The sequence below is a fragment of the Eubalaena glacialis genome, chromosome 1, assembly GCF_028564815.1.
Source record: "Eubalaena glacialis isolate mEubGla1 chromosome 1, mEubGla1.1.hap2.+ XY, whole genome shotgun sequence".
Classification (NCBI taxonomy): domain Eukaryota; kingdom Metazoa; phylum Chordata; class Mammalia; order Artiodactyla; family Balaenidae; genus Eubalaena; species Eubalaena glacialis.
The window spans coordinates 60,798,551-60,823,853 of record NC_083716.1 but is presented as its reverse complement, the minus strand read 5'-3'; the positions used below and the strand labels follow the sequence as shown (position 1 = coordinate 60,823,853).

Below are 25,303 nucleotides of genomic sequence, written 5' to 3'. Positions count from 1 at the left end.
AGTTGAAATGTGTTGATTTTCACTTCTGATGTTTGCTAGCTATCTGTTACTCTGTCTCTTATTCAAAGAGAGAGCGTGTGTGTGTTATTATGGTGCTTTAAATAACTCCTGGTGTAATAGTGTCCTTTTCCATCAGTATGGCAAAGTGCAGATTTATTAGTGGATTTGTTTGGGGGTTGGGGGGGCAGGAGTTGTTTTCAGTGGGTTTGTTTTGTGAAGGGGTTAGGAATTGTGAGTTCTCCTACTTTGTGCTCTCTTTCAAAACCCTAAATTTTGCCCCTTTTGATTCTTATTCTCTTCATGACTCGATTGCCAAAGGGGCTTCTTTTTTTGCCTCTTTTCTCCCTTAGAAAGTATGCATTTCATAGAGTGCCCCTTCAAATTTTTGTGCTTTTAAATTCCTCCTCTGATCTACCTGGATACCTATTAAATATTTTCATATTTAGGGTGGATATCATCTTTCTGACAGTTGTTTTAGATTGACCTGAGGACCAGTTACCAGCTTTCTTCTCCTTACCCAACATTTTCTCTCAAACTACCTTTGCTCTCCACAAGGCCTCATGGTGGAATGGAGGTGGGGCATGAATATAAGAAAATCTTGCAGTGGAATTTGGTGATTTTTCTCCTTTTACTTGTAGTTATTTTATAGTTTAAGCATTCTTTTTAATAGCCACTTCCTAAAATATTCTCATGTGGTGCTTAACATATTGAACACTGATTAATACAGGAGACTATGCTGTCCTCAACAACTCCTCAATAGCAAGTTCAGTCTATTTATCAGTGCATTCTTCAATGAAAGACTAAGCACCGAGCTGATCTCCCTGTGCTGTGCGGCTGCTTCCCACTAGCTATCGATTTTACATTTGGTAGTGTATATATGTCCATGTCGCTCTCTCACTTCGTCCCAACTTACCCTTCCCCCTCCCCATGTCCTCAAGTCCATTCTCTACATCTGCATCTTTATTCCTGTCCTGCCCCTAGGTTCTTCAGAACCGTTTTTTTTTAAGATTCCATATATATGTGTTAGCATATGGTATTTGTTTTTCTCTTTCTGACTTACTTCACTCTGTATGACAGTCTCTAGGTCCATTCCCACCCAGTCTTAACCTGTTCTGACTTATATTTTCCCTCATCCTTTTTTTTCAAAGTTGCCTCATTAATTGTGGAACATGAATTGTGGAGTGTATAAACAAGTAAGCAGACATACAAGTCAGTAGACTGGAGTGCAAGTGCCTCCTCACATCATTAGTTGTATGACCTTAGGCAAATAGAGCAATCTCTCTGGGCTCTAATTTCCGTATCTGCAGAATGGGTTTATAGATCAAATATTTTTAACTGCAGAACCCTGTTTTCATGGGAAGTTACTCAGATGCCCAATATATAAATCAGATAATAGCAGGATGTGTTCAGGCCAATGCCATAGCTGCAGGGAAACTAATTCTGATTTTTTTTTAATCTAGATAATATCAGTGCTACCTCTTGGAACAAAGAAACACAACCCTTTTTCCTCCACTACAGCCAAGTTTTATATTTTGTGGCGGCCCCCCCCCCCTTTTTGCCATCTTCATAAAGATTTTGAGTTGCTCTGTGATGGAATAAAAGTCTTAAGGGTAATGAGTAGGCATTTCATTATTCTAAATCAGTGGTTTTCATACTTCAACATGCATCAAAATCACCTAGAGGGCTTGTGAAAACACGGTTTGCTGTGTCCCTCCCACACTTTCTCATTCAGTAGGTCTGGGGTAGGACCAAGAATTTGCATTTTTAGGAAGTTCCAGGTGATACTGAAGCTGCTGATTTGAGAATTACACTTTGAGAACTGCTGTCCTATATCAGTGTTAAATATACATTTTAGTCAGTTTTCTTATTTTAAAAATTATATCAAATCATGTAACAATAACAGCCAGAAGACAAGTAATGTATAAGTGATATTTGTAAAGTAAGATAATTAACATCCAAAGCTTCTAATGTCCTGAAGCTTTCATATCTAGCAGTAAGGGCTATCTATACCTTTTTGACTTCTTGTGCTACTGTTATGAGTGGATAGATACTAATCTGGCAGCAATCAGGGTTGGCTTCAGCAATAAAGAAATTATTCAAGTCTAAAAGCAGTCCTCTCCTTTCGACATGCTGGAAGCACCTAAGAAGAAAATGTCAGAGTCAATATAAGTGCATTTACTGACAGTTTAGCTCTTTTCTATGTCACAGAAAATGGTTTGAAATTTGGCTTTTATCAAAAACAGAAACACTGACCACTCAGAATGATAAAGCAATAGCTTTCAGCTTAGTCATTTTCCATTTATAAAGTAATACTTTTATAGAAATATACAAGCAATGGTTTATTTTTGCATAGTTGCATTTTCTCCATTTTTGAGCTCAGATTTAAAACAACTGTGTCCAGTAGTAAGGGAGAGAAATCACTACTTTGCATTACATTAAGTAACAACTAAAAGATCACTTCAAGATAAAATATGACCCAAAAGAACAACCATCTCTGTGTAGTTTCTTACAGATCACTTGTGTTCTCTATTCCTTCTCTTTCAGAGCCTGGTTTATGTATTTCATAAACTTTTCCATCTTAGATAGAATTTTGTATTTTTTAATTTTTCACTAAATCCTCAATTAGTTACATGAATCACAAGTTATAAGTTGCATTTGTGGCTCACTAAGAGTTGTCAATTTCTGGATAAAAGGGACACCCTCCCTCAGAATATCCTTTCAGACCTTTTTTAAAGTACAACTTTGATATGTACATGTTTTTTATGTTATTTGTTGCTTCCAAAATTATTTTAAAAATCATCAAAATGAGACAGTGTTGAAAAGTAGAAAGATTTTCTTTAATGAAAATATATTCAAGTTGATCCATATTCAGATATCTTGTTTAATACTCAAAATTTGTTCTTCACATTTGTTTAAAACTATTATAAAGGTACGTGTCCTTTGGATTGTACCTTTGTGTTTGTATCATGAAAGAGTCAACTGAGAAAAGCAGTCAAACAAATAATGTGAAAGTTGTTACCACCACAGCATGAATGTACAATTGTATTAACTTTAATCCACAGGAAAAAAAATCAGATATGGAAACAAGAAAAATGTCCATAGCCAGATAGATAAACACACTGTGGTATATCCATGCAATGCAATATTATTCGACCATAAAAAGGAATAAATCTACTATGTACTACAATATGAATGAATTTCAAAAATGTTATGCTAAGTGAAAGAAGCCAGGCATAAAAGATCACATAATGTATGATTCCATTTATTTGAAATATCCAGAATAGGTAAATCCACAGAAACAGAAAACAGATTGGTAGTTGCCAGGAGCTAGGGGCAATGTGGAGTAACTTCTTAATGGCTATGGGGTTTCTTTTGGGGGGTGATGAAAATGCTTTTGAACTAGATAGAGGTGATGGTTGTACAACATTATGAATATGACCACATGACATGAAATTGTTCACCTTAAAATGATTAGTTTTGTTTTATGTAAATTTCACCTCAATTGGGAAAAAAATCAGTTAACTTAAAACCTAACTGAATTCCAGAATTTTTGAGATGGAGGGGCTTCTCAAGATCATCCACCCATTCTCCTGTCATGAAGAAACTGAAGTTCATCAAGATTAAATATATCACTCAAGTATTTCAAGGTAGCTTGTCCAAAACCTAGACCAGCATTTGAAATCCTGAATTTCTAGTCCAGTCACTTTTTTTTTAAGCTATGACATGCTGCTCTATTATCTGCTACTATTTTAGATATTTTAGGGGAAATACTACTCCAGTTGTCATTATACATAAAAATAACAACAAAGAAACATAGCTTCATTTGTGCCACTTATTAAAAATGCAGGAACAGCAGGTGTTTGTTTCAATAATTTGCCAAAAAGCAGGCCAGAGCTTGAGTTAAAAGAGGATTCTCTGCAATACATCAAAGAAGGCATATATTTTAATTCTAGTCCACAGTTGTCTGGTTTGTGAACCCTGTGGTTCTACCATGATTATGATTCATTTCTGAAAGTTCAAAAAAGTCTTCAAAGGGACTTCCCTGGCCGTCCAGTGGTTAAGACTCAGTGTTTCCAATGCAGGGGATGTGGGTTTGAGCCCTGGTCAGGGAACTAAGATGTCACATGCCACGTGGGGTGGCCACAAAAAAAAAAAAAAAGTCTTCAAAAACTTGGTTAGCTTTCTACCACTTGGCAATTTTTGTTTCTCCAACAGAGAAGAACACTCAGGGTATAAAAATTATATAAGTGTTTCTGCCTAGCTTATGGCGACTAGAGGGTCTGTTTTCAACAGTTATCTTCAGAGGCACCTAGGGAGAAGCATTGAGTGGGGTTGAGGGGTGGAGATAGAGAGCAGCAACTACGAAAACAAGATAACTTGTATCCCTTGGAAATTGAGTCTTCTACTCAAGTGTAAGTAACTTGTGTTGATTTAATGCTAGCCTCAAAATAGTCTGTGTTCTCATTTCAGGGGAGGACATGAGGAAATATAATTACAGTTTACCCTTGAGCAATGTGGGAGTTTAGTGGTGCCAACCCATGTAGTCAAAAACCTGCATATAATCAACTATACTCCAATAAAAATTTTTTTTAAAAAACCTGCATATCACTTTACGGTCAGCCCTCCACATGCATGCATATGTATCCATGGATTCAACCAACTGGGGATCATGCAGTACTTTCACATGTATTTATTGGAAAAAAATCCACGTATAAGTTGATCTGTGCTGTTAAAACTCTTGTTCTTCAAGGATCAACTGTATATTGTTTTCTCCTCTCTAAGCCCACTTTGACATTCAATTTCATCATGCTCTTTATTCTTTTGAGGAAGCTGTCATTATACTATATTGGATTTCCTATTTTTCTCTTCAATATTCCTTTTATCTGAGTAGTATTTTTACTTGGTAGTATGTATTTCCTTCTTTTCCTTCAGTTCATGGGTCAGCAGAATATGTCACCTGGGCCGGATTTGGCTCACTGACTGTTCTTGTGAATAAAGTTTTATTGGAACACAGTCATGCTCATGCTTTTATGTATTGTATATACCCACTTTAGTACTAAAACAGCAGAGTTGGGTGGTTGCAGTAGAGATCATATGACCCACAAATCTAAAATACCTACTATTGGGCCTTTAACAGAAAACATTTGGCAATCTTTGCTTTTGTTGTCCAAGTGGAAGGTGAAGAACAGATTCTACAGAGTGAATAAATATGGCCCGCAAAGGAGAGGATATAGGGAAATATAGAATTTGTGCTTAAGCTAGCTAGAAGCTCTGTGTGGTCAGTGTAAAAGTTTCTTGAAGGTGGATCATCAGAGAAAATGTAGACAAGATAGATTACTGTCATAATTACAGGGGTTTTGATGCCATGTCAGAAATTTGAGATGTATTGTTTAGGAAATGAGCCATTTAAGGTTTTTGAGCAAAGGAACTTAGCCAAAACAGGAAACTTGCAGTAATGTTTACAAGGCAAATGAGGGTTGTATTAATGGAAGATTAATACTAATGTTGTATACATGTTAATGGGAAAGAGTATAGTTCTAAGAATTTCTAAAGATGTAATTGATAGGACATTTGATTTGGGGACAAAGAGTTAATAATTCTTAGATTCAAACTTCATTGAGCAGAACAGAAAATTGTTTGTACATATTTGTTTGGGAAGTGAAGAACTAATTTTTATGGAAGGTTTAAGTTAATGGAGAGAGATTATAACATTATATAGGATAAGAAACAAATTAAAATTGTTTACTAGGTATCAGCATTACCAAAGTTGTTAGGGCATCCCAGCCAAAGGCAGTTTTTCATTGGCCATATTTTACCTTCAGGGTATCCCATTGCTATCATCTAATTGGGGTCCATCTCTTCATAAAATCCTCTTACCTCTGCTCTCCAGAATGCCACCCTTATACTCCGATTTACTTCTGTTGTCTCATGCAGAGTAAATTACTGACATTTTCTAAATACTCTGAATCATACCCAAGAAGGGCTTTAGGTCTCTCAAATAAAAATGCTTATCACAGTATTTTCTTCAACTAGAGCCACAGTTCCCAGACTGTACACTGAGACACCCCACGGTCCTGCAACAAACTCACAAGAGTTCCATAGGGTATTTTATATATCAGGGTAATGCATATCTTCAATATCAGATTGTGATACATTCCTTTGGGATGATGTCCTATCTTTGGGAATGGTTGCTGTGATTTAAAAAAAAAAAATCCTGAAAATCAGTGCAGAACAGGAAATGAGGGTTGCACTATTCAGTTAGAATCCAAGGCTTGAAGAGTTGTGCAGTGCCCATCATCAGCACCATATCCCATTAGTAAGCGTTGTGGTGGTTTTTGAATGAAGTAAAAAAAATTTTTTTTCAATTTATATACATTATTTTTTCAAACCAGGTATTAAGTTGTTAAGATTATCAATACTTACTAAGTTGTTCAGACCTGACTGTTACAAAAAATAGAACTGTTAGGTATCTCTTAGGGCACCATGTAAAAGTTACTCATTCACCAAGGGTGCTGTGAGCTGAGAAAGTTCAGATTCTTTGAGCTAGAGAGTTATCCAACTCTAAAATAAATATACTCTTCCTTTAACATGTGAAAATGCAGCAGTCCTTTTTTTTTTTTCCCCCCCCAAAATAGCATTTCATGGAGTCACAGATGTAGAAAACAAACATAGGGTTACCAGGGGGGAAAGGGGGGAGGGATAAATTGGGAGATTGGGATTGACATATACACACTACTATATATAAGATAGATAACTAATAAGGACCTACTGTATAGCACAGGGAACTCTACTCAATACTCTGTAATGACCTATATGGGAAAAGAATCTAAAATGGATATATATACATGTATAACTGATTCACTTTACTGTACACCTGAAACTAACAAAACATTGTAAATCAACTATACTCCAATAAAAATTAAAAAAGAAAAGAAAAATAACAAAAACAAAATAGCATTTCAGTTATATGGGAATTTATGTAGAATCTCAATAAGAATTTAATCAGATATTTTTAAATTATCTGTACACTGTACACTGTTCTTTGTGCTGTAGCAAACATAAAAATAAAAAGTACTCTTGCCCTTAAGGTTACAATGAAGTTTGGGAGGTAAGACAAATGCAAGTTGCTTATATTAATAAAATAAATACCCTTGGTTATTTCATAATACATATTACGGAAGTTCAGAGAAGAACGAGTACATCTGTTGGTGGGAATGCAGTAAGACTTTGTGGGATGAAAGTTTGATTTTAAGTGGACCTTGATGGAGGGGTGAAATTCCAACAGGTGGAGGTAGTGGATATTTCAGATAGAAAAAACAACATAAAGACCAGAAGATTTATTTGGGGGGAAGCAAATCATTCTGTATCACTGAAGCAAGGACATACATTGTAGAGTAATAGAGGTTACAGCTGGTATGCTCTGTACATTGGAGTACTGTTGTGGAGAGCTTTGAATGCTGGGGTGTGAGGCATTTGGATATAATTTACTAGTAAAAGAAGAGTGATTAGGGTGATTAATCTGTCAGCAGGATATAGGATGATTAAATCAAAGAGAGAGAGGAGACAGGGAGAGCTTTTGGAAAGGGAATGATGGATCTTGTTTTATGTGTTTGTATTTCAAAGGAAATACCAAGCTCTATATTCAAGTTAAAAAGCATAATTTTGATAAGCATTAGAACTAAGAGCTATAACATAGAACTCAACATTAATGGAAAAACAAAACGTTCTAATGCTCTTGATATTACTACAGAAATAATGTTAATACAGTGTTAATATGTATGGCGTGCATGCTACATACCAGGCATTGTATTAAGCATTCATTTAATTTTCGCACCAACCTTAATAGCCATTACTATTCCCATTTTTTAGATGAGAACAATGAGACGTAGGGAAGTTACATAGCACAAGTCATGTATCTAATAAGTACCAAGACTGGCAAAACTGTTAAAAATAAGTATACTAGTTTGTTTAAACTCTGTGGTGCTGAGAATTGAGTGAATCCATCTCAGATCCTGACGGATTATTATTATTTGGCTTAGGTATGGCTCCTCTCTTATTATTTTAGTTTTCCCTATCATTCCTGATCCCTAATCCTATTCTTCTCCCCACCATGGGTACTCCAATGTGTTTGATATGTGTCCTGCATCCTTGAAAAGTGTATCATGATGTTTTAGGTATGCGCACATGTGTGTACATTATACACAACATATAAAAGGATGAACTATATACAATATGATGTATATGTTTCTAATATATTACTTTAAATCTTTATATAATAGTGTACATTCACCACATTTTCCGTATCTTTTCCCCTAGAAATAGACTCCCAGAATGCCTCACACTCCCTTTTACTTTCAGCAAAGCTGTGATAAATATCCTCTTGTATGTCCCGCTAAAACCCATCTTCTTTCTACTATGTCTTGCTGCCTCCTATTACATGCTTTTTGAGGTGTTTATTTCAGATGGAAGAAAAGCTGACATCTATGTTCATGGTATAGGTAAGATTGCAGGTTTTTTAATCCTGAAAAAGATTAAAATATATGTGGAATAGGTGATTTCATTGATGCTTCCAAAAGGAGCCACACAGGCAGGAAGATCTAGGTGAATTATCCTATTCCATTGATGCATTATGTTCAGTCAGTGGTAACATAAGCATTACAGCATGACTAGTATATTTGTTCTGGCTTTCTTCTTGTAGTATTCTTTTGCTGTCATTGCTATGAAGTAGTGCATATCATAACATTGTAATAGTAAACAATTTATACATTATCTTAATGTTTGTCAAAGTCATTTTCCTTACAAGCAAATAGGAAGTATGTTTTATAATAATTCACATTTGGGGCTTCCCTGGTGGCACAGTGGTTAAGAATCGCCTGCCAATGCAGGAGACACAGGTTCAAGCCCTGGTCCGGGAAGATCCTGCATGCCACGGAGCGATTAAGCCCATGTGCCACAACTGCTGAGCCTGCGCTCTAGAGCCCGTGAGCCACAACTGCTGAAGCCCGCATGCCTAGAGCCCGTGCTCCGCAACAAGAGAAGCCACCGCAATGAGAAGCCCGCAAACCTCAACAAAGAGTAGCCCATGCTCACCGCAAGTAGAGAAAGCCCACGCACAGCAACAAAGACCCAACGCAGCCAAAAAAAAAAAAAAATTCATATTTGATCCTCACACTCCTACAAGGAAATAGATTTTATACTCTATGAGAGATTTGCAAAACATGTAGGACTCATTAAAGGGAAGAAAACTTGCTATATGGTTTTTGTATTTGTTATTTTTGGCTTCTAATTTATTCTTTCTCTCGACCCGTTGTCTTGACTAGTATTACTATGGCACGTTCGTTATGACATGGAAAACATACTAATTATGTTCTTTAGAATAGACAACTGTGGTACATCTTGAGATACACCATCTGGTACTCTCACCATCCCTCATCAGTGATAGTCTAGGTTTAGTGGGGTTCTCTAGTTGTCCAAATATTTTTCTGTTACTATACATTCTTCTTTATTTTCTCTTTTGCCTCTATGAATAGTGGTTTATATTTACTAAAGTCACTTCATATTTAGTTTGTTCCTTTTTAAGCCGTCTATCTACTTGAAGAAATAATAGACTTACTCCCAGCTCTTGATCTGTTCTTACTCTTGTTTTTTGAACTAAACTTCTCACTATTTATAAACATCTTTTCTTTGAACAGAGATTTAATTCAAGTGAACAAAATATTTTTATCTTTTAAATAATTTTTATCAGAGAGTAATCAAACCACTTCACTGAAATTTGAAAAATAAAAATATTAAAATTATCCATAATTTTTCTACTGAAATTTAACCATTTTTGCTTTTGGTATATTCTCTCCCAGTTTTCTTTTCCTATTGATATAATATAGTTTATAACCATATTTTGTACATACTACTTGTATATCTTATGTTTCATTTAACATTTGTGTATTATAAACATTTTCCACTTTGCCACTTAGTTTTAATAATCATCACTTTTATCATCTTCAAAGTATTCTCTAGAATAGCACTATCCAATGGAAATATAAAACAAGCCACATAAACAATTTTAAATTTTCTAGTAGCAACATTAAAAAAGTAAAAAGAAACAGCTAAAGTTAATGTTAACAATATATTTTATTTAACTTCAGATATCTAAAATAATCCTCATTTCAACATGTAATCATATAAAATTAATTATATTTTAACATTCTGTTTTTATACTAAGTCTTTGAAATTGGTGTCTGTTTTACATTTATAACACAGCTCAGTCACTAAATTGTCAACAGTCAAAATGAAGTGTAGCCTACCAAAACAATAAAATTGTGTTTAGCAGAAAAATATTTTACATTCCTTCCATTTTGAATTTTTTTTCAATTAAATTAAATTAAAATTCAGTTCCACAGTCACACTAACCACATTCCATGTGCTCATTGGCTACATGTGGCTTTTTACATTTAAATTACAATTAAATAAAATTTGAAATTCAGGTCTTCAGTTGCACTAGCCACATTTTAAATGATCAATAGCCAGGGACTTCCCTGGCGGTCCAGTGGTGAAGACTCTGCACTTCCAATGCAGGGGGTGTGGGTTTAATCCCTGGTTGGGAAACTAAGATCCCACATGCCATGTGGCGTGAACAAAAAAAAAGAAACAAACAATAGCTCCCACCTCTTAAAGACCATAGATATGTGAAAAAGAAAGATAGGCTGTAAAGTGTTTACCACAGTGCCTGGCATAAGAAAACACCCAATAAATGCAGAGCTATAAATAAATAAAGAATTTATAAATAATAAATATTTTTTTAAAAAATAAATAAATGATCAGTAGCCAGATTTAGAACGGGTATATATGCCAATTCTTACTTGACTATTTATTCCTCTATTATTGAATATATTGTTCCTAGGTTTTCAGTCAGATAAATAGTATACTGATATGTTCCTAAATGAATATTTTCCATATTTTGGATTATTTCCTTAAGGTAGACTCTCAGAAGTCTATTCATATTGGGTCAAAGAATATGAATTTGTTTATAGCTCCTCGTGTGTATTTTCAACTTATTTTCTGGAAAAAGTGTCAGTTTCACTCCCATCAGTGGTATTAATATATTAATTTCACCAACCTTTCTTCATCATCAAGTTACTACCGCGTTTCTTTTTTTTATATTTTATGTATTTTATTTTTTTAACTGAAGTATAGTTGATTTACAATATTACATTAGTTTCAGGTGTACAACATAGTGATTCTATATTTTAATAGATTATACTTCGTTTAAAGTTACTACAAAACAATGGCAGTATTTCCCTGTGATGTACAATATGTACTTGCCTATATATTTTATACATAGTAGATTGTATCTCTTAATCCCATATCCCTGTCTTGCCCCTCCCCCCTTCCATTTCCCCACCAGTAATCACTGTTGTGTTTTTATATCTGCAAGTCTGTTTCTGTTTTGTTATTACATTCGTTTTAATTTTTAGATTCCACATATAAGTGATAACATAGAATATTTGTCTTTCTCTGTCTGACTTATTTCACTAAGTATAATTCTCACTTGGTCTGTCCACATTGTTGCAAATGACAGAATTTCATTCCTTTTTATGGCTGAGTAATCTTCTTTATCCATTCATCAGTTGATGGACACTTAGGTTGCTTTCATATCTTAGCTACTGTAAATAATGCTGCTGTGAACATTGGGGTGCATTTATCTTTTTGAATTAGTGTTTTTGTTTTCTTCGGATATATATCCAGCTCTGGAATTGCAGGATCATATGGTAATTGTACTTTTAGTTTTTTGAGGAACCTCCATACTGTTTTCCATAGTGGCTGTACTAATTTACATTCCCACCAACAGTATACAAGTCTTCCTTTCCTCCACATCCTTGCCAATATTTGTAGACTTTTTGATGATAGCCATATTGACAGGTGTGAGGTGATATCTCACTGTGGTTTCGATTTGCACTTCTCTAATAATTTGCAGTATTGAGCATCTTTTCATGTGCCTGTAGGTCTGTATATCTTCTTTAGAAAAATGTCTATTCACATCTTCTGCCCATTTTTTAAATCGGATTGCTTATTTTTTTATATTGAGCTGTATGAGCTCTTTATATAACATTTTGGATATTAACCCTTTATCAGTAATATCATTTGCAAACTTCTTCCATTCAGTAGGTTGTCTTTCCGTTTTGTCAATGGTTTCCTTTGCTGTATTAAAGCTTTTAAGTTTAGTTAATTCCCATTTGTTTACTTCTGCTTTTATTTCCTTTGCTTTAGGAGACAAACCCAAAAAATATTGCAGTGATTTATGTCAAAGAGTATTCTGCCTTTGTTTTTCTCTAGGAGTTTTATGGTATCCAGTCTTACATTTAGGTTAATCTATTTTTAGTTTATTTTTGTATACAGTGTTAGAGTATGTTCTAATTTCATTCTTTTACATGTAGCTGTCCAGTTTTCCCAGCACCACTCATTGAAGAGACTGTCTTTTCTCCACTGTATATTCTTGCCTCCTTTGTCATAGGTTAATTAACCATAAGTGCGTGGGTTTCTTTCTGGGCCCTCTATGCTGTTCCATTGATCTATGTGTCTGTTTTTGTGCTGGTACCATACTGTTTTGATGACTGTAGCTTTGTAGTATAGTCTGAAGACAGGGATCATGATTCCTCCTGCTCTCTTCTTCTTTCTCAAGATTGCTTTGGCAATTTGGGGTCTTTTGTAGTTCCATATAAATTTTAGGATTATTTGTTCTAGTTCTGTGGAAAATGCCTTGGGTTGTTTGACAGAGATTGCAGTGAATCTGTAGATTGCTTTGGGAAGTATGGGCATTTTGACGATATTAATTATTCTAATCCATGAGCACAGACTATCTTTCCATTTTTTTGTATTATCTTCAGTTTCCTTCATCAATGTTTTATAGTTTTCAGAGTGTAGGTCTTTTACCTCCTTGGTTAAGTTTATTCCTGGGTATTTTGTTTTTGATGTGATTTGAAATGAGCAGTTTCTTTTCTTTTCTTTTCTTTTAGTATTTTAAATATTTCAATTACTTACATTCCCCCATGTTTAAACTACCCTGAGAAATCCTCAGAGTGGCTGAATGACAAATCTACATACTTGAGATTTCCAAGTTTTAAGTCTGGCTCTGATAAAAATGGTTCTTCGGCTCTGTCTTGGTCTTTCCCCTTTCCTCCTACTCCTGCCTTTTTTTTCTGTTTCAGTTTCCATTTTAATGGATAAAATTGTCTCACTTCACCCTCAATTCTGATTAATATTATCCAATCTCTAAGTGTTAGACTCTCCTTTGCTTTTCATTCGTCCTAGGGCCAAAGAATAGCAGGGCTAACTCTTGTATCTACTGAGATCCCTATTTTGAAAATTACAAGATTTTTGTTGATAATATAGAGTATTTTTCTAAACTACAGCTCTATAAACTATTGGCCTGTTTTTATTACAAACCTGTTACTTGAAAAAAAAAATTTTTTTATAATAGTGTTGTTTTGGTGATATGATGGTCTGGAACATGTGGCCTAGCAAAGGGTATAAATCTAGAAAGAAAAATTATGGTTGGCATCAATTTTAAGTCTTTACACTCTAAGAGAGCACAAATCCTAAATTGTTTTAATACTAAATATTTACTTAAAGAAAAACAAGAAACCATTCAAAAATGGAATTAATTTAAATTGTGTATTTGCCTCAATTAAAAGCTGATGGTTTTTTGTGTATTCTTTGTAAAATTAAGAAAATGGAAGTTCTACTGTCCACATCACAATTCTCTTGTGTTGCATTGTAAAGTAAAACACACATACAACATACACACATTTGGAATGAGGCCAGATTTAGACTCTGGGGCATACTGTTCTGTACCTTAAATTACAATCAGATGTATTTTAGCACAGATCAAATTTTCAGTCTGAAGTTGGTGAGAAGCCTAATTATTTGACCAGGTTACTATTTATGTAGACCATTCTATGGCTGTCTGTGGTTAATCCACAGCTGGCAGAATGCTAGCTCTGGGAGGTTTTTATTTCATGCTTAAACAGTTTGGGGAGAAATGGTGGGGGGGGGGGGGCTTTAAACTCTCCAAATTAAATGAGAGACTAAAAAGCAAGTACATACATATTACTATGGAGACAAGATGCTATAGAAACTGTTCATTTTAATTCTCCAAGTGACATAAATAGCAAAGCAGCTTGGATGCTCATAGTTTGCAAGTGACATGGTATTTGGTTTAAAAAGTAAGATGAAAACATTAAATGATGTTACCTAAGACTTGTTTCCTTTTAGAACAGTTGAATATTGGTAAAGAATTAATGGTTTAGAATTTTTAAATGATGAGAAAATTTTATGTTACTGTGATAGGAAAATGTTTTTATTAGAATTTCATTAGCAATACTTTAGTAAGAGACAATTATAGTATAAAATTCTCTTAATATTTCAGAATTTGTAAGGGCAAGAAACCCTTCAAAGGTGGATCCCAGTACACATGACTCCTGCCAGAAAATTAATTTTTTAGTGTTGTTTTAATATTCATTTTGAAGTTTGAAAATAATAGAAAAAAAATCTTGTTTCTCTTTAAACTCTTTGAGTTTGCAAGATAGAAGTGGTTAGTCCCTCAGTTATAAGTGAATATTTCAATAGCTCTTTTGTAACTTTTAAAAGAAGTTTCCTTTACACTCTGATGGTTATTTCTAACATAAGGTAGCTCTTCTCCTCTTCTCGTTCCCATTTCCCTACTTCCTCTGGTTCCTTGCTCTAATTATCCTCCCTCTCTTGCTTCTTCATTCTTCTGTTTCTCCAGTAGATCCTTCATTGAAGAGCAGAAATGCTCAAACTTTCCCTGTTCTTAAAAACAACTCTCCTACTCCCCTTCTCCCACTAAAATTATCTTTTTGCTCTTTTCTTCTCTGTTATCTACTAAAACTAGGGCAATTATATCTGGACTCACTTGAATTCAAACTCCATCACACATAAGCTGTAGGACCTGGGAAACCTTTCTTAACTTTCCTATCTTGCCTTCTTTATTCATAAGAAGAGAATAATAACAGTATCCACCTCATAGGTTTATGTAAGGAAAAAATGATAACTAAGTTGATATACGTAGAGCTTTTAGTATAGTGCCTGGATTGTAAGAATTGCTCAGTGAATTTTAGATGATTCTATTATTATTCACTGATAAAACTCCCCAAATAATTTATCTTTACCCTTACTTTCTCACCATTCTTTTTTTAAACAACTATCTGTTTCTACCTTCCTACCTTAAGTACTTTCTCCTAACCATCAAATCCTGTGATTTTGGCTCAGTTCTTTCCTCTCTACCCATTGATAGCTTTGGTGCCTTAAAGTATCTTCTTAAAGTTTCCCTTGTTGGGTTTCTCTCTCATGGCTTCTGTTCTTCTTGTGTACCTTCCTCTTGTACTCTACTTTTTTCCTTTCTTCTGTCCCCTGATTTTGGTTCTTCTCCATTCTGTCCTTTGCCCTCTTCTTTTTCTACCTTCTCTTTCTTGGTAATTACAGCTCCTCTTTTACCATCTCCTTCTTCCATGGCCTTTCTCCTGAGTCCAGCTTTCTGATATATTTGGAAGTCCCTTAACACCTCAAATTTAGTATGACCACAACTAAACACTCTCTTTGACGTCTAAGCCAGGTCTTGTTCTGTATTTTTCTATTTTTTTTTCTTTGTTTTTGGGGTTTTTTGTTTGTTTGTTTGTTTTTTGGCCGTACCATGCAGCATGTGGCATCTTAGTTCCCTGACCAGGGATCAAACCTGTGCCCCCTGCATTGGAAGCGCAGAGTCCTAACCACTGGACCACCAGGGAATTTCTGGATTTTTCTATTTCTATTAATAGTAGAACCAGATTCAAAATCTTAGTAATCTTTTGACTCTTTTCTCCTTTGTCTCCCACATCTTAAACAATTGCTAAGTCCAGTATGTAATACTCCCAGTATGATTTCCTTTTACAAAGCCAAAAGCAGGCTTTTATTGACTGTTGCTGTCCAGAGTAACCTTCCCTTGAATTCTCCTATTAAGCTTGTTATTCCTTTCTTTCAAGGAAAACTTCATTACCCTTCATTCATCCCCACTCCACCTAATAGACTCCTGAACTGCCACTCAAGGCCCTTCGTGTTCTTAACTCAGCTGGGCTTTCAAACTTTTATCTTCTTTTGCCCTTTGTGTACTCCTTCATTTCCTTGCACATCATCCAAACCAGATTTCTATATAAGCATCCATGTCTTTGCTTATACTTTCTTGCATCTAGAAAGCGTAAATATATATTTTAAAAGACTTACTAATGTTTAAGATACAGATAAATAGTATTTTAAAATGTAGCTTTCCTGACAATAAGAATCCAAACTGTTTGTAAGAAGCTGTAAGGATCTAATCTGCCTTCATTACTATTTCTCTAATTTAAAAGTAATTATTGTCCTGAATGAGACCTTTCAAATATTTTTTCTTATGTAGATTCCTAGAATTCTTTCAGTATTGAATATACAAATCTAATATGAAATAAATAATGTCTTGTTCTCTAATGTAATGGCATATATCAAGCATATAGTACTCATATGATAAACTTTTCTCCTAATCAAATGCTATTTTCTGCCTTGCATTTTATAATTGTATTTTTAAGGTTTACATTATATAGGCTTTTGTATTTTGTATAGGTTTCTTTTATTCTCACTGAGAGTGACTCTGTGGAGATAGCATTTCTAATTTCCCTTCCTTTTTTTCTTTATCCAGGGTTTTTTTCTCACAGTTTCCCCAGAGTCAGTTTTAAAAGTGGCTCACCATGCTTCTGAAAACAACAGAATTTTCACTTTGAATCTGTCTGCACCATTTATTAGTCAGTTCTACAAGGAATCATTGATGAAAGTTATGCCTTATGTTGACATACTCTTCGGAAATGAGACGGTGAGTAATTTTTTTTTTAAAGTACCTGGTTGTTTTGGTTTCTCTTTGTGTATATGTTTAGAAATATATAAATAAAAACTGTGTACTTGAGAATTAAGTAAAACTGCCTCAGTTTGGACCACTCTAACTCAGTATTTTTAGTATTTCCTTCAGAATATACTAATTTCTTACACAGTAAAAAATTAGTCTTTTAAAGGATTAGGTTATTCAGGTTTATAATTTACATGTAGTAAAATTCACTCTTCTTATACATTTCTGTGAGCTTTTGCAAATGCATACCTGTCATGTGACTGTGACCACAAGCAAGATAAAAAACATTTTCATCACATTTATCAGTCAACCCTTGCCTTCATCCTTAGCCCTTAACATCAACCTCAAATGACCTTAATTAAAAAGAAAATGAGGAGGAGCCTTAACAAAAATAAAAAGCATTGGAGAGCACACAGAAAACTCTTTAATAAGAGCTCACATTTGTAAAACATATGTAAAAAAGATGGAAAGCATTTATATAACCAGGGAACAATGCTAAAAGTTTGGCAGAGACATTGAAGAATAGAAAAGAATAGAGGCCCAAGAATAATTAGGTTTGCAGAAAATGCTGATGATATCAAAATGGTCTTCATTGTTTAAAAAAACTCCAAAAGTACAGTCAACAGAAAAAGTAATTGGACTTCATCAAAATTAAAAACTTTTGTGCATCAAAGGACACTATCAGGAAAGTGAAAAGACAACCCATGGATGGTAGAAAATATTTGCAAATAATATATATCGGTTCAGGGATTAGTATCCAGAATATATATCTTAACAACTCAAATACATCTCAACAAGAAGAAAACAACCTAATCTAAAAATGGTCAAAGGACTTAAATAAATATTTCTTCAAAGAAGATATATCAATACAAAGGGCCAATAAGCATGTGAAAAGATGTTCACCATCAGTAATCATTAGAGAACTGCTTATGAAACCAAAGTAAGATATTAATTGACACCCAGTAGGATGGCTGTTTTCAAAATAAAAAAATGGAAAATAACAAGTACTGGCAAGGATGTGGAGAAATGGGAACTCTTGTGCATAGCTGGTGGGAATGGAAAAGGGTGCAGCTGCTGTGGAAAACAATTTGGTGGTTATTCAAAAAGTTAAAAAGAGAATTATTACCATATGATCCAGCAATTCCACTTCTAGGTATAACCAAAAAACCTTCAAAGCAGGGATTCAAATGCTTTTACACCAATGTTTAGCAGCATTATTCACAATAGCCACAAGTTGGAAACAAACCAAATGTTCTTCAACAGATGAATAGAAAAATAAAATCTGGTATATACATACAATGGAATATTATTCAGCCTTTAAAAGGAATGAATTCTGATACATGGTACAATACGAATGAATCTTGAAAACATTATGTTAAGTGAAATAAGGCAGATACAAGCAGACACCTATTGGGTTTTCCTATAAGGATTCCTCTGAAATGAAGAATCTGGAATAGAAAAACTGATAAAGAAGGACAGCAGAATAGTGGTTACTAGGCACTGGGGGGAAAGGGGAGTTGGGAGTTATTTAATGAGTACAAAGCTTCTATTTGGGATGAAAAAAAGTTCTGGAAATGGATAGTGGTGATGATTGCACAACATTGTGAATATATTTAATGTCAGTGAATTTAACACTTAAAATTGTTAAAGTGGTAAAATTTTACTTTATGTATATTTTACCACAATTTAAAAAATTGATTGATTCTACAGATTGGTAAAGTTAAAGTTTGGCTAGAACTTAGTACTGTATAGATTATTAAAGAAATTATTTTTCCCTACCTAGAAGAAGAAGTAGTAAAATTACAAGCTACTACATGGCTACAAGTCATGCCAGGATAACTTTTTACTTTTTTTGTATGATTGCTATTCATATGAATTCAACAGATATGTAGTACCTATTATGGCAGACCAATAAACAGTAGATGTATAGTATATTTGAGATGATTTGTCATAATATGGATTATAGAATAATAAATATTGGATACAGGGCAATTAGATATATTTGATAGTTTACTGAACCAGTCTCAAAAAGTCCTCCGATAAATTAATAGATTTCTAGTGATATGCTTCAGTGTTTGCTCAAGTAAACTATCAGTGATTCAGATAAAGCAGTATTTGTAGATAATGCAAACGCACAGAATGTAAATAATGCCACACGTTAATAGATACCAAGTAAGTTGAATGTCAAAATGAGACTTTCAGCAATTTTAGTAGATTTGGAAATACCAGTTAAGTGATGAAATTTAATGAGGATAAATAAAAATGATACCATATTTGATTATAAAAAAGCAAATATGTTATTATGAGCTTTATCTCTTTAATCTCATATTTCATTGTTCTCCTTGAATACTCTAGTAATAATAAACTATCTTCAGTTCTCTAGGAAAACAAGGGACATTTCTTTTCTAAATTGCAATGAAGTGTGAAATATATTTCTCAGGGAATACACACAGGATTGCTTTGTCCTTCTCCCCCTCTTTCTCCCTCAAAAGAAAAAAACAAACAAACAAACAAAAACAAACAAATCTACTGTGCTTAATATAAATTCTCAAAATGTCAGCACTTAGCTAAAACCAAACGCACTTGGCTCTTATTTTCTACCTAGTGCCACTTTCCTTTTCATAGGATTGTGTACTACTAATGATGTTGTAAAGCTTTTCTGATAACCTCAGAAAGTATATTTTAAAAAAAAAAGAACTTGTCCACCAAGGCTATCTCTTCACAGATAATGAAGGACAGTGATCCTTGTGAGACAAGAAATAAATGAAATGAGCCCTATGATTAACCCAACTTACCACTTGAAGAGAATTTCTAGGCCATTGCACAGAGGAGAACCCACGTAGAGCTTGGCAGTCTCTTTGAATTGAAGAGATGGAGCTGGAAGTTCAGGAAATCTAACAGCTAGCCAGCTGGAGTTTGCACTTCATAGTACCCGAAAGGAAAGAGCTGCATAGAGAGAGAACACAGGAGATTTGCAGAGTCCCACCCAAGTCTTTCAGCTGAGTACTGATCAGCTGTGAGGAAACTAATGAAGGCTGGGAAAAGAACCACCTGAGAAGATAGCCTGTGACCATTCTTATTCTACTAGCTAGAGTAGAGAACCTCATAATTCATGAGCTTCAGAGTACTTAGAACACCATTGGGGCAAAATTAGTCTAGAGTGAGGCTCCTTTTGTCCCTCCGAACAATATTATCCCAATATGCATACAGTGCCCTGTATTGGGTTAAAGAAATTCCCTTCTATTCTTAGTAATCTGAGGGCTTTTTATCTGGAATGGATGTTGGCTTTTGACATTCTCCCCCCATGATTTTAGCAAATTCAATCCAATAATAGGATAATTCATCATGACCAGGACTGTAGGGTTGGTTTACCAATCAATATAATTCACCTTTGTAAAAATAAAAAACATCACCATCTTAATAGACACAGAAAAAAACCTATGTCAATACAGTGTGGCACTGGCCTAAAGATAGGCAAATAAATCCATGGAACAGAGGAGATAGTACAGAAATAGACCAACTATTGATTCTTTAGCAAAATTTCAGTAGCAATTCTGTAAATAATAGTCTTTTTAACAAATTATGCTATAGCAATTGAATATCCATATCCAAAAAAGCAAAACTTCAGCCCATACAACATGCAACAACTATTCAAGTGTCCAGCATTAAAAAGTATGACCATACGAGATATTTGCACGAGCTGCTAGAACTGTCATACACTGCTGGTGAGAATGCAAAATGGTACAACTACTTTGAAAAATAGTTTTCCAGTTTCTTACAAAGTTATATATAACCCACCATATGACCTAGCTGTCCCCCCGCAAGAGAAATGAAAGTATATGTACATATAAACACATACACAAATGCTTGTAGGAATTTTTATTTGTAAAATCCAAAGTCTAGAAGCAACTCAGTGTCCATCAACTGGTGACGGGATAAGCAAACTGTGGTATATCCATACGCTAGAATACTAGTCTATAAAAGAAATGAAGTATTTATACATGCACCAACATGGATGAATGTCAGAATATTTATACTGAGTGAAAGATGAGCTGCCAGACAAAAAGTACATTCTGTGTAACTCCATTTAAATTAAATTCTAGAGAATTCAAGCTGTAGTGACAGAAAGCAGATTCATGGTTACCTGGGAAGGAGTTGTGCTGTGAGGCAGTGATCACAAATGGACGTAACAAAACTTTTGGACGTAATGAATGTGTTCCTTATCTTGATTGTGATTGTAGTTTCAGGACTTTATGCATGTGTCAAAACTTATCTAATTAGATACTTTAATTTGTGCAGATCATTATATGTGAATTATACCTTATAAAGCTTTTTTGAAAGAATACGTATTGTGTGATTCCATTTACATAAGTTTAAAAATGGGGAAAATTAGAGTTGTTCATATAAAAAGCTCTAAAGAACCAATGTTAAATGAAGACATGAGGGACTTCCCTGGTGGTCCATAGAAAGTACTGTTGACCTGTGAAAACCACAGGGGGTTGGGTTGCCACCTCTAAAGGCAATAAAAATTCTGCATATAATTTATAGTCGGCTCCCTGTACTCATGGTTCCACTGCACCTGAGGTTCCAACCAACGGCAGATCCTGTAGTTCTGTAGTATTTACTGTTGAAAAAAATCTGCATATAAGTGGACACGTGCAGTTCAAACTGGTGTTGTTCAAAGGGCAACTGTGCTCAGTTTTTGTTATGTAGTGTTGAAGGTGTTCTTAGCAGTATTGATATTATTCCTCTCTTAAGTTTTCACTTAACTAACTTGCTTGAATAACATGCACTCTCCATTCCCTTGATAAAACATAGTAAGTAGTGCCAAGTGAATAAGGAAAAACTATAACGCTATTAGGCTGTTCTCTGATAGACCAACTTCTCTTCCTACAAATTTGCTTTTAATGATTATATAATCTGATAAAATAGAATAGAGTGCAAATAGAATGAGAATTCGTTTAATGAATTAAGTTTGGGTACAAAACTCAGTAAAGACAAATTGCTTTAAAAAGTTGTTCTTGAATTAGGTGTGGGCATGAAAAGTTTTAAAGATTAAAGGAAGAAGAAACTAAATATCTGCACTCAGGAGTACTCCATAGAAGTCTTCAAGTTTTGACTCTCCTTTAAAGAAACTAAAAGTGAAATTCATAAACCATGAATTATGGATCTGATTCTATAAGAAAGGCTCTAGAATATCAGTCAGCATACACACATTAAAAGTCTTGACCCTACTTTAAATATTAGCAAATGATATATCATTATATATTAATAAAATGTTTATAGACTTTTTAAACTAAATTTTTTAAATTTAATCAATTTGCTGATTTATTAGCTAACTACTGTTCCTTCCATTTCCTCCTATGTAAAATGAAGGATTTGTGTAGAAATACTAGAAGATCTTTTAAATTTTTTCTTAGAGCCTAAAAATGTTTTTTACAAAAACTGTGGATTCATTTTTCTCAGATGTTCTAATAGTAACATTGACCAATTTTACTATAAATCAGCAAGTCCTTGTTCTGAAATCTAGAATAATATAATCCCAAACATTAATTTTAGATAGTTATTCTTTTCATTGTTAACAGGCTCAACTGTAATGCCTTACAAGCTAGATTTTTTTTTCTCTTCTTTCACCCCTACTGTTTCTTTTCTCTGTTTGATTTGCCCAGGGAAAAGGGTATTCTTCTCTAAGGAATATCTGAAAATATTTGGTTGAGCTCATTCTGAAACAAAATAGAAGTATTCACAGGAATACCGATACTCCATTAATATGATAAAAACAAAGTATAAATTATTAACTGATGTAATTTACTTTTTTTCTTTCTTTTATCACGGTAAAAAATACATAACAAAATTTACTGTTTTTGAGTGTATAATTCATTGGCTTTAAGTACACTGACAGTGTTGTGCAACCATCACCACTATCTATTCACAGAACTTTTTTATCTTTCCAAAACAGTAGCTTTGTACCCATTCAACAATAACTGCTAATTCCCCTTTTCCCCCGGTGCCTGATAACCACTATTTTACTGGATTTCTCTATGAATTTGCCTATTCTACGTACCTCAAAAAGTAGCATCACACAATAGTTGTCTGTCTGGCTTATTTCACTGAAGATAATGTTTTCAAGGTTCATCCATGTTGTAGCATGTATCAGAGTTTCCCCTTTGTTTATCCATTCATCCATTGATGGATATTCAGTTTGTTTTTACCTTTGACTTTTGTTAATAATGCTGCTGCTGCTGCTGGTATACAAGTATCTGTTCAAGTCCCTGCTTTCAGGTTTTTTGGGTATGTAGAAGTGGAATTGCTGGATGATATGGTAATAATCCTCTTTTTAACTTTTTGAGGAACCACCAAATTGTTTTCCACAGGAGCTGCACCATTTTACAATTCCCACCAGCAATGCACAAGGGTTCCTATTTCTCTACATCCTTGCTAACACTTGCTATTTTCCATTTTTTTGGCAATAACCATCCTAAGTGGTGTAATATAGCATCTCATTCTGATTTTGATTTGTGTGACTTACTTTTAACTGAGATTCAGAAATGCATAGCAATAAATTTTTATGTTGGCTCAATTAAAAATTCTTGGTAACCTGTTAAATTGCATTTTATACTTTTAAACTACACATCTGAATTTATTGGTTGTCCTTGTTAAGGTAGTTTTGAAACTACCATAATATATAAATTATTTAAATGTTACATTGTAGTTTTAATTTGTTTCTGACATCTTCAACGTTTAAAGCATTTCCCTTCTGTGACAACCGTTTGTTACCTAGACAACCATTTGTTACCTAGACTCAGCTTAAAAAAGGACATTCTACATGCAGGTAATTATATTCATTGATGCCTGCTAATGCAGTCTGCTTTGTAGTCATAATCTAGCAGTACATGACTAAAGAACTTGATTATTCTTGTTTTTCATTTTTATTAAATTAAGAACTTTTTTTGAATAGTGTCCTCTTGCAAATGGTTCTTAAGAGTAATACTTTTCAAGGCTCCATAATGACTAGATGATTAACCTGCCAGGATTAAGTACACTCAACTTTGCTTCAGGATACTTAACTCTCAAACAAGGTCAATTATCTCACGATAATAACTGCTTTGTCAAGAGTTACCACTTAATTCCACAGTGAAACGTCACATTACCCGTACAGTGCGCTTTAAGATAGAGTTTAAACAGTAAAATACAGCTTGAAAATTGGGCAGAAGAATTCAGTTTAATTATTTCATACATATTAAGAATGCTACATTTTAGATAAAACTCTCCCACATAGACCTAGTGTCTTGAATCTCACAGATGATTTCTGTTTATAAAGATTATGTGTTACTCTGTTTCATCCATCCTTCTGCTGGCATTATTCCCACACTGTACATTTTCTTTCAGGGAAATCCATTTTAAACCTATTGATCCTACAGAGGATTCAGTATGTTAAAAACCTCTAGTGCAGACTAGGAAAATTGAAATTACTGTCTTTCCTAAGTGATGATTTAACTTTTTAAAAAAATATCTCTTATCAATGAATGAATTACAAAGCAATATACAAAATTCTGCAGTTTTTTTGTTGTTGTTTCTGTTGTGGCTGAGTAGCTCTTAAATCATATTAGGATAGTGATATATAGCCAAAAACAGGAATGCTACATGATGTATCGGGACATTCTGAAAGAAATGTATAATTGGCTTTAATTACTTGAATCCATGTTTTCTAAACCTGAGTAATGGCTATGTTTCCTTATAAGTAAACCCTGATCATCTTTTTACTAAAGCAGATGGATTAGGTTAACTTTTTCTTCTTTTACATAGTTTGCTGGGAGAGGAGGGGGACATTTATTGATATTTATTGTTTACACTGTTAAATCCTTAATCTTTCTAATAGCCATTGATTCTTTTTAAAATAACAATATAAAAATTAATAATTGGAAAACAGCAATAGTGCTTTAATTGTAAATAACCTTTGGTAAACTCTGTCTTATCTGAAGTAGTCTGTCAGTGTCTATACAAAGATGTCATTTGCTGTTTCACTATGAAAATCTGTGTAAATCTTTAAATTATGTGCACCAAATATAGTAAGTGCTATGAATGCATACATCTTCATCCAGATAGTCTCTCTTTGGTTAGGAGACTTACTGTTCTTTATAAAGGTATTATTTTTAATTATGGGAAAAACTTCCTTTCTCTCTAAGTCTGTACATTTTATCCTCAGGGAATTCCTTTTTGAATTGTTACATCTTTTTGTTAAATCTAATTCCTTAGGATACATGATTTCCAAACATTTTCAGAGAGGCAGGCTGTCACCAGATCCATATTCTGACAGGAGAAGAGATGGTCTTTTCTTTCCTCATATCAAGGTGTTTCCAACATGAATGTGGGGAATAGGGC

General features: G+C 34.0%; 1 protein-coding gene across 2 annotated transcripts in view; it reads left to right on the top strand.

Annotated features, from left to right (window-relative positions):
• The window catches only part of ADK (adenosine kinase), a 503,819-nt gene that overhangs the window by 345,851 nt on the left and 132,665 nt on the right, over positions 1 to 25,303 (top strand). For both annotated transcript variants that reach the window (XM_061197296.1, XM_061197285.1), the window contains exon 7: positions 16,721 to 16,891. In XM_061197296.1, coding sequence (XP_061053279.1) covers positions 16,721 to 16,891 — 171 coding nt within the window. The remainder of the gene's footprint in view (positions 1 to 16,720; positions 16,892 to 25,303) is intronic.